Here is an 11,239-nt window from a genome sequence, read left to right as displayed (position 1 = left end):
CAGTTTTCCAGTTCCTGGAAAATATTTTTAGTTTTACGTCACAGGCCAAAACTGCAGGTGTGCCGATTTGCGATTACAACTTAGTAAAATTTAAATAAATATATGCCATTTTCATGAAATACATGTTCTGAATATCAACACTTAATGCCTAGCATTTCACGTTTGTACGCGATGAAATTTGTTTGACTGTAAATTTTCTGTTATTTTACCCTCTTATGCATTTTTGAAAATGTATTCTAAGACAAGTGTTTGACTAGGTACTATTGGATGGTGCATGTTTTCCCTTATGCAAAATGCATCCGTTTGAATTGAAGAGGTCGATGCACAAGGGGATGTCTCTCTGCCAACCTACATTGTGATTGGCCAGTGGTTACAAAGTGAAACAATGAAAATATATTCTGCAAACACACAGTCACCTGTTTGAACAATAATTCTCCCTTTTTATTAAAACACTTATATTCTCAGTGAAAAGGAACATTTTGAAATATATTTTTCCCCTTTTTGGGTTCTTTAAATAGCTTCCCAGTCAGTTGGCAAATTGTATTTGCATGCATAAGCAGCCTATTGCCATGGAGCTCAAAGGGAGAGCCGGGATTCGAGAATACAGCTGAATCTTTAATTAGCTACACATCCGGTGCCAATCTCTGCTCAAAGTCTACAGCCTGGCCTGTTTCATTAAGATATCTTTCGTAGCTTCAGCAAAAGACAAAAGACTACCCCCTGTGCCCATCCTTGGTCTTTATACCTCTCCCTAAACACAACCCCTTAACCCAAAAATCGAGATAATACATTCATTGATCCCTAATGCAAAGAAAGTGTACATCTACCACATTCATTTCCCAGCATGTTGTGGTCGAGAATCTCCACGTTCCCTTGCCATTAATTGTGCTCCTCACATTCAGAGAAATCTAGTTCAGTGCACTCTTGTGGGACTTCACTGGGAACATCTGAAGTGCAGTCTTTGGCACAGAAAACGAGTGATGAGAGATACGCTGGCACCAGGCAGGAGAATCAGCCATGAACCTGAACATTTTCTGATGTTTCCAATAGATGGCAGCAGGGGCAAAAAATGTGTTGGGTGGGAATATTTCACAAATGAGAAAATTGCCATGTGTAGATTCACATGCTATTATAGAGATTAACAATATGGCAAGTTTTGGTCATTTTTGTTTTTAACTCAGCCAATGTGAATGATATCTTAAACCTGTTTCATTAGACATTGCATGCAGGAATTTTCCGACCTGCCAATAATCCACAGTCCTGGACTGGCTGCCAGCAGAAACCCCTCCTGGCAAAGAAAATGGGGCCAGAGTGTACCTCTGTATAGGCTTGAGAGTGGACAATTATAGCGTTTGGTCAGTTCCATTTAAATTCAGTCAATTCCGGAAATGGTTTGAAATTCAATTCAATTGATGAAAAAATGCCAATAATGTTCTAGAAGAACTTTCCACTTCATTAAATATTAATTAATTTCCTGAATTTTCTGTATTTTAAGTGAATTGACCTTCATTTATTTGAGTTTTTCAACATGTTGCAATAGTAATAATTGATAATCTGGATGCTGCATTTCTTTTTATAATGACAATTTCAAGAATTCCTTTCATTCAGTAACCCTTATAGGATTTACTCAGACCAATGGTTGAAAAACACCGAAGCACTAAATTAAAGTATAATGAGGATTATTATTATTATTATTATTATTATTATTATTATTATTATTATTATTATTGAAGAAGCAGCCTAGAAGTAGTCGTACAAGTGTTGGTGTTGTGATAGAAATCCCATTATTATACATCATTCACATTATGCATTTAATTTTTACCAAGAAAAGGAGGAGGTATGTCCGAGAGTAGCAGTGACTGGATGACGTAGGCTAGCCGGATAGCTAGCTAACATCACAGATCGCAACAACACAGGCAAAACAACACGGCGTGAGCAGCGGAAACGAGGAAGTGAAGTCGTTGAAGCCTTGGCATCACTACGGATTTGTTATTGCTGAGGCCAAGACTCATCCTCAGCGTCATACGTTTCTGATTTCTACGGGAAAATTTGGAACAATGAATAATAAAGGTAATGTTACGGAGAATACCACATCAAACGACGATGTTTTAGCAAACAGTTTCACAGAAAAATTAAATGACGTTAGTTAACGTTATCTACGATTATTAGCAAAACAGCAGTCGATGAATTAACTGTTTAGCTAGGCAGCAAGCTGTAGCCATACTACGTCATTGATGTTAGCATGAATAGCTACCGTTAGCTAGCAACATACATTGACATCATACACACTCGAAAGGGTAGCTTGATAGGTAACTTGCTGAGTATTGCTGTAACTACAAAGAATTGGGAACTTGTCTGTATTTCCTTTATTATTTAAGCCGTTCTAGGTCATTAGCAAAGTTATCTATCTAACAAAGGGATGCTATTGCCTACGAAGTGCGCTCCCTCTACAGTAGCCTACGCATTAACATTGAAGGCAGCGATGATGGAGCAGAAATAGCGTGTTGCAATGAGCTATGTGAATCAGTAATTTAGCAATACATATTTTATATCGTCTTCTGATAATTTAGAAGCTACCTAATGTCAATTAGTTAGTTATCTATACAAGAGTAACGTTAATTATAGTCAGCTGGATGTAACGTTACTACATCGAGTACAAAATTCCGATGTTATTGTCATCATGGATTATTTTTTGACGAAGGTCCAACTTCACGCAAAACCAGTATCCTTACGTTTTATGAAACCAATACGATTTTCTTGTCTTTTTAAAAAATGTATTTATTTAATAGTAAAGTAGTATACCATAACAATCGGCTTGAAACTGCAGTGCTGAAATGACCAGCTGCAAATATAGCCAGTGTGAGCATAACAGTGTGACCAAAGTCGTTTAACAACCGACAATGGAAGCGCATAAAAAATGCGTTAATACAATGCTACCTGCTTTGTCATTGTACATACACCCGGTCTGCTTTAACACAATATAGCTAGTGTTTGACTTCTCATGCCAAACTATTGCTTGCTTCTGCTAATTCTTTTGGTAATTGAAAATGTAGCACTAGTTAATACATTGTCTGTATCGGTTAGTGTTATATAATTATTTTGGAGGCGAAGTGGGCGGGGTTATGAGTCGGAAATGGGACGATAAAAACAGGAAATAAATTGTTTAAAGTTTTTGGTGTTTTATTTAGGCCTACAGGTAATATATGTTACGTATATTACATTGTAGATTTAAGAGGAATTACCCTGGCACAATGTGGCAGAAAAACAGCTGAAATGCAGAGAATAATTAGTGCATACTAATACTAAGCAGCTACAATGTATGTGCAAGTAACAGCTATAAAATGGTTTTATTAATAGTTGACCCCACTGTCTGTGTGTGCACCATGTCATGATTTGGCTCTGTACCCCACGCTTTTATATTTACAATCAAACAATTCACACGTGGTTAAAGTGCAGATTCCTAGCTTTTATTAAAGGGTATTTTTATGCATTTTGGTTTCACCATGTATAAATTACAATACCTTTTTCAAGAAGTTACAGGCAAGAAGTACCTAAATGAGCGTTCTGGAAATGGTCTTCTGGAAAGAAGAGACCAATTCACTTGTCTCAGAGTGATGGCCATAGCAAAGTGAGGAGGCAAAATGAACTGCCCATGATCCAAAGCACCCCCTCATCTGAAACATGGTGGTTGGGGCTGACATTGTGGAGTATAGAGCCGAATCAAGGAGAAAAGTCTTTGTCACAAACATTATGGAGCTCATTGTATATACAGTAGCAGTACTATTCAATTTTTTGTTTATTCAATTTCCAGTCAAATTGCCATTCAGTGCAATTTTTCTTTCAGTGACAATAATGCAGGAAAATCAAATCTATCAGTATTTGTCCACTCTTTCTTTTGTGCACCCTATTAGTACTTTAAGTCTTCCATCCTTCTAATCAACAAACAAGTTACCGCTGTTCTCTCCAAACAAATGTTGTTAGAACGCTTTGCCTTCAGAAGTGACTCCAACATTCAAGCAAACAGCTACCCAAACACATCGTAGCTGCCTCGCAGATTTATTTGTCATGTGCATAAGGAGCTATTAAGTGAAAAAGCTTCTGAAACTTGAGTTTAAAAGATTATTGCAAGATACAGAGAAAATAAGACTCTTACCAACCATGTGAGAACTTGTAGACCACTGAAACTGTCACCATCACAAAGACAGTACCTAAAGATTTTATCTTTGAGAGACAGGAAAAAAATCAAGCTCCACTCTTGCTTCAGATCTGAAGGAATGCACAGGTGTTTCTGTTAATCCTTCCACTGTGAGAAGACAACTCAATGCTATAGGTCTAGAAGGATGTGTAACTGTCAATAAGCCGCTATTGAGAAAAGGAAATAAACAAAAGAGAAGAAAAATTGCACAACTACACCAAAACTTGACACCTGAGATGTGGAGTAAGGTTTAGAGATTTTCAGAAGTAAGATAAGGCAGTATGTACAATGCCAAAGCAATAAAAGACTCTCAGAACCATGTCTACAACCATCAATGAAGCATGGTGGAGGGTCAGTGCACATTTTGGGTTGTATAACATCTGCAGTTGATGATTTGGGTTTTATTGAAGACATCATGAATTCTGATAAAGAGCAAGATAAATGAACCCAAGCACACTGCAGAAGATCAAGCTGCTGGTGTTCTCAGAACAATGGACTGGCCACCCCAGAGTCCAGACCTCACCATCATTGAATGAGGAGTTACTTGGGTAGAGAGAGGCAGAAAATGCAACCAACTTTTAAGGCTGAATTTTGGAGGTGTTTCCAAGAAGCATGGAAAAATATCCCTGCAGATTTCTTTGAAAAACTCAAAGCACATCTCCTGAAAATAATGGAAGCTGTAATAAAGGCTGGACAGAGTGGACAGATTTGATATTATATATTTGTGCAGGTTTCTGTGTCATTTTGGGTTAAATATGTTTGCTGCATTATTTTCTGACACGCAGAAATAAAGAACTTAATGGCTGTTGTCACTGGAAAGTAAATAAAAGAAAGGGTGGTCCTGAATACATATATTATATATATATATATATATATATATATATATATATATATAAACCAAGTCAAATAACATGTTTTCCCATTAACTTGGTGATACCCCAAGTTGGCTTTAGTGTAGTAACTGAATGAAGTGTGTTATCTGTTGACAGCTATGTTTTGGTCATTGTGCATTTCTGTGGTTTCAGCTTCTTATCCTGCACAAGCTGTGTACCCCCAGCAGACCAATGCAGCTCTGTATCCCCCGGGGATGCAGGCATCTCCCCAGGCCCCACCTTACACAGATTCCCCTCCTTCCTATTCTGAGGTAAGAACCAATACACCACTTAACACTGAAAAATAACTCTTTTAATAATAACTGTAATAAATGTATTAACTGAGGATGACTGTGGCAGACTTCAGCTACCATAAATTCACAGCACCCCCTTTGAACGCTCACATGTGGTTTGGGGGGGTGATTGAAAGGGCAGATTAGGCACAAGGCCCAACTGCGGGCAGCAGTACCTCACTTTACATCTGCACACCTTGCTCATCAATAGGCAGCGGCCATTTTGCCAGGTAAACTACAGGTGTGCAGATGATGTACGGCTCATTCATTCAGTCTTCGGTCATATCCTCCGTTCCTCTCCAGATATACCAGCCCAGGTTCATCCATCCACAGGCTGCCCAGGGCCAGCTGCACCAGATGTCCTCTGCGTACCCTCAGATGTACCTGCCCCTGCAGCAGTCCATAGCGATGGGGCCCATGGGCCACGGCATCCCCATGGCGTACTACCCCATGGGGGGGCTGTACCCACCGGGCTCCACGATACTGGTGGACGGAGGGTATGATTCCGCAGCTCGTTTTGGAGCAGGCAGCGGCAGCACCATCCCTGTGAGTAGTGAGCGTATTTGCCTTTGTGTCTTTATGTCATAACGCGTCCTACAGGCTTCGTCGTATAGGCTTTGTCTTACAGGCCAGTGGTATTCTGCAGGCTCAGCTACACCACACGCGCAGTGGCCACTGCGCAGAAGCAGCACAGCACGTGGCTGCATGTCTACACCGGTTCCTTATGCTTTGCGTCTCTTGCTCTTTTCTCCTGTGGGTTTTCCAATAGGCTACATTTTATATACAGCTGAATTTTGTTTTAGTCATGAGTAGGACACCATTTGTGCTCATAAGGTCTGAAGTACCGATTTCATTGATATTGCTCGTAATATTTATATTTTATCGCAGAAGTATTTACAGGGTGCAAGACCGCCAGTATAAAATGTCCCTATGAAAGTTTTGTGGGCGTTCCAGTTCCTTGCATCTCTGCCTCCTCTCCATTTTACCTCACATTTATAAACACCTCTCTGCCTCGCACCAAGCCCAAAATATAGAACAGACACGGACTGCAAAGCTGTGCCGTATCAGGTCTGCATAGGGTGCACACCACAGTGGATTCTGATGAACCTGGACCACTGCCATTACTTAGGGTACGCTTCACTGACAGTATAGCTTCATGTGCGGTGTACATGAGCCTTAATTCCTACCCTTGGAGACCCGCTGGGTCTGCAGTTTTTCCACTGTTACTGTTGCTTATCTGACCAAGTAAAGCAGTTGATCCTACAGTTAACTCAGTACTGGTCCAATATTTTAATGCGAAAACAAAAAGCAGCCACCCTGTAGCTCTCCAAGGGCATGAGTAAATGCCACTGTTTGAGACAATCGGTAACTGGGTCATAGTGATGTCTCTTGCGCAGGAGTCTTAAGGAGTTTCAGGTACGGTGTTTTTTGGGGTGTCTGTTTGGGGCGCACGCTAATGTGCCGTTTCGCCTCCGCAGGCTCCGCCCCCCGGGCAGCTCCCCAGCGCGGCCCAGCTGGCAGCCATGCAGGGCGCCAACGTGATGATGGCGCAACGCAAAGGCGGCTACTTCATAGGGGGGTCCGGCGGCGGCGGCTACACCATCTGGTAACGGTGACCGCTAGATGAGCCTCGCCCCCTCCCTCCCCATCCCAAACCTCCCCCCCTGAGGCTGCCCGCGGGCCACGCCACAATACTGACATCACCTAACGGAATGTATTATGCTAGTGCCCTGGGTAGAACACCCCCCCTCTCACTGGTGTCTCTATAGCCCTGCTGTGTACCCTCCCACTGCCAGACTTTGATTTGGAGACTGGCCCTCTCTTATTGCTTATTTGCACAAGAATAGTGCTGCAGAATTTTAAGGAAGTACTTTTAAATTAGCAAAAAATAAACAGAAGCATCTTGCTTTACTGTACTTGCGTCTGAGAGAATCCAGCTGACTTTCAGGTTTTCGTCTTTTTTTTCTCCCCCGCCTTTCCAATTTCTGAGGAAATTGACCCAAAAAACCCACAATTCCTCAGGCAGATAGCAGTCAGAAAAGGCAAAGCTTCGACACCTTCGTTTCAGGACAGTTGATGCCGTAGGGTCTCCAGGGTAAAAGTGCTTCCCCTTTTTTTCCATACAAATGGAAATTAGACAGTGATTTTCTAGATCATTCTGATGATTTAGGTGTCCATTATAATCTCACAAACAGGTTATTGTGAAAGAAAGGATGGGGTTTAGTTTAATTTGTGCCAAATTGAAAGGGAGTGGTTTGACACATTTAATCTTTAAAAGGCAGTATTCCTGCCATTAAAAGGCACCAGGCTTGATAATCTAAATGTTTTAAACCATCTTGAAATGATCAGACGAGGGGCGGGGCTTCTGGCGATTAATTTTATCAGGTGCCAAAGTTTTAAATGCACCATTATTTCAAATAAAAACAAATGAACTTACAAATATGGAGGGAACTGATATGGTTGGAGGTCCAGTTGTGTTTGGAAGGGTTGGTTGGGTGGCACCACTAAGTTTGGGTGCGCGCGTGTCCCGCATTGTCTTTTGTCTGTCGGATACCCAGACTGTTCAAACTAGCGTTGGTTTGTTTTGTAGCCGTGAAACTTTGCGGTTTACTGCCGAGACAAAGACGCATGTCTCTTAAGTTTCTGATATTTCTAAACAACGGAAATAAATGATTCTTAAATTTTTAAAAAAAGATAGCGTCCAGTAGCTATAGCTGTTTGGTGTTTATCAGCAACTTGGGTTTTCTTTTTTCTCAAAACACTGCACTTTGGGTGGCAAGTGAAGTACGCTCCTCATTTCCCACTGAATTCTGCCCTGTAACCAAAGATCTGGTGTGTAATGCACCGAAATGCAGCAGTGGACAATAAAGTAACCTCTTTTATAATCAGACAGATGGTACTGAGAAAACCGAGGTAGCAGGCATTGCACATTTTGTAGGAAATGAAAGTAGGTATGTAGTGCATTTAATTTTGCACGTTTTTTTCAGTAGTTTTAACTAAAAACATAACTTAAATCTAAGGAATATCATTGTGAATTCAGGTCCTCTTGCATATTAATTTGTGTGTGCTGTTGACCAGCTCTGAAATATAGCTTGGTCGGCTACCTTTAAAAATTGTACACTATTAGCAATAACATTTTGATGGATGGGAGACGATTAAAATATATTAAGTGGGTCTATGAAGGAGCATGCAGGTGGGCATATTTCAGAGGATGGGTCAAAATATCTCCCTCTTGTACACAGCTTTTAAAAAAAAAAAAAAACCTTTAAAGGTTTTCAATAATCCTGTGCATTCTCACCAGCAAGTTTGTCGATGGAAGGATACATACAATTAACTAAAACAATTCTGCTCTTTAAAATGTTCTCAGAAACTCGGCATCTTAATTTTTAGATTTTCATATCTTCGGGACGGGGAATATTGCATACATTATTCTGTACATTCTTTGAAGGATGTTCCCTGAAGTGCTACATTCATGAATAAGTAATGAGTCGAGGTAGGTCTGCTACAGGTTCACAGTGAGGTCATACAGAGGCATCTTTAAGAGGAATGCAGACTTCTGCCACATTCACATTGGTTTGGATTTTCATTTTCTTATGAATATATTGGATGATTTTTTTGCAGCTTACTCCATTAGCCTTTTCATGGGTCAATATGCTCCCAACAGCTGGATGTTTTTCTAAAACCTTGAACTGAAAAAAATGTGAATTCCCTGCTGTGTGGAGCAGAAGCACAAATTCATAATCTCGTAGAACAACAACCTTTTCTTTTATGTGGGGATCGGTGATGTCTGGACTTATTTTAATGCCAGATGATATCAAGTGGTGTTCACATTGTCAGTTGTAAGCTTTCTTTTTCAGATTTCTTCAATGTTAAGTGGTATTTGTGAATGCATTAAGGCGCAGAGTGTTTTTTTCAAATCTGCTTAATACAGTCTTCGTGCCACTTATTTGAAGTTTCCAGAAAGATGGGAATGGAGTCCAGTCTTGTAATAGGCAGAGTAAGACGCTTCTGATTACCTAATATAAACATCTTAAATTCCACAGAATGTGTTAAATATGTTATGTTTAAGCATTTTCATTTTTGAGGTTAGCAGCGAAGTGCGCCAAGCTGAATCCGGACAGTCTTAAGGCTGGGTATCCGACAGGAGAGGGGTTAACTCCCCACTGTAATGCCATCATTCCTTAATAAAATGTTGTTCAAATGCCAGCTCAGTTGCTGTCCACCCACTGCATTCAGTTTCCTGCATTTTTTCGTTTAACCTGCATGTGAAAGTAGACATTGTTAATTTGTGGGAGTTTTGTTTGATTGTGAAGTTATTTCCAACCCCGAGGCTTGTATGCAAGACACTACTTGCACTGTCTTGGCTGGTACATTGTACACTGTACACACGTTGTTTCGTTTAGAAGAGCATTCCGACTGATTGTTACATTGTCTCCTCAGCTTAAAGGATTATTATTTTTTACTAAGCCAGTCAGTGTGTCACATTGCTTTAAATTCGTTTCGTCCCAGTCTGACGTTGACTTAAGTGTGCTTGAAATGTTGTTAAAATTAACTGCTGTGTGTACTGTATAAAAACAAAAGGGGACACAGCTTTCCAAAACCAACCCTGGGATTTAAATGATAGTCACGGTGTAGCTTAATTTCTATCTTTTTTATCGGAATAATTTCAGAAGCAGAAACAGACCTAAGACCTAAACCTAAAAGGAAATACTGAATGACTTCTCAACCCCCACTTGATAGATTATTCTGGAAGCAGCACCGTGATGGTTTGATTCCAGTGCTGGTCAACTCATTTAGTGGACGCCACTCCAACCATCAGTTGTGTCAGGCAAAATAAATCCATTTGGGTTCATGGACATCAATAGTTCAGGGATTCTCTCCGATTTTTTTATAAAAGGCATACAGTTAAAAGATTTGATGGATTCTACTGAATATATTTTATCTTTTAAGATTAAGAAGGAGCCAGGTGTCCCTGTCTTGTTTACTGCGTATTAAGAGACCATTAAAGAGCGGTCCTTATCAGTTTGTAATGGAACTGTGGTGCACTTAACTTTTTTATACTAAACTTTAATTGCTATAATTAAAATTTAGAATAAAGACTATTTTGGAAATTGAATTGAATCGCGTCTTCTATTTTTGACTCATTTTCTGCCTTACTCTCAGTAAATGTTCAGATTTCCAGAGTTTATGCTCCTGAGACCTGCCAGAAAGAACGTTAAAGCATTTTAAACTTTGACATAATACAAGAGTCCTGGATAACAAAAAACATGCTACAGCAAAAACATTGCACTGAAAATATTTTTACTGAATGTCCCTTGTAGTGTAGATCTCAGCGCCATCAAAAAAATATTTGCCCACTTCCTGATTTCCTCTATTACTGCATATTTTTCACACTGAATTGTTTCAGATATTTGGACAAAATGTAGTATTATACAAAGGGAAAACTGAGTAAACACAAAACATTTTTAAAATCATTTCATTGATTTAATGAAAAGTTATCAAACACCAATACCACCCATGTGAGTAAGTGCCCCCTTTAGTTAATCAATCAACCAATTAACCTAATTTGATTGGTAATTAGATTCAGCTGAATCAACACAGCCAAGCTTGATTGCAGCCAGCCCTGTTGAATCTCAACCTCACTGATGCTGAACCTTAATATCAGTAGGTGGGTCAAACTTGTTTTGTCATTTTTTCAGAAAACATTTTGACTATTTATCATGCAAAATTTCATAAAGTCTGAGTAATAATAAACTGTATTATAATAATAGACAACATAAATAGCTAAATAGACAGAAAATAATGGTTGCTTTAATACAATTTGTTTTTTAAAAGCATGTAATCATTCGGAGGGAAACGCATCATCGTCTGTGCGACTT

The 11,239-nt window shown here is 39.6% G+C and overlaps 1 protein-coding gene across 1 annotated transcript; it reads left to right on the top strand.

Annotated features, from left to right (window-relative positions):
• The first annotated feature begins 1,865 nt into the window (after positions 1 to 1,865).
• On the top strand, positions 1,866 to 10,476 carry dazap2 (DAZ associated protein 2). The gene is made up of 4 exons (XM_064299052.1): positions 1,866 to 2,070; positions 5,221 to 5,339; positions 5,664 to 5,906; positions 6,839 to 10,476. Exons 1-4 carry the CDS (start codon positions 2,058 to 2,060, stop codon positions 6,968 to 6,970), a joined length of 507 nt encoding a protein of 168 aa, XP_064155122.1. The 5' UTR covers positions 1,866 to 2,057; the 3' UTR covers positions 6,971 to 10,476.
• Positions 10,477 to 11,239: the final 763 nt, after the last annotated feature.

Source organism: Anguilla rostrata, chromosome 11, assembly GCF_018555375.3.
Source record: "Anguilla rostrata isolate EN2019 chromosome 11, ASM1855537v3, whole genome shotgun sequence".
NCBI lineage: Eukaryota > Metazoa > Chordata > Actinopteri > Anguilliformes > Anguillidae > Anguilla > Anguilla rostrata.
This window is presented reverse-complemented; position numbering and strand designations above follow the sequence as displayed.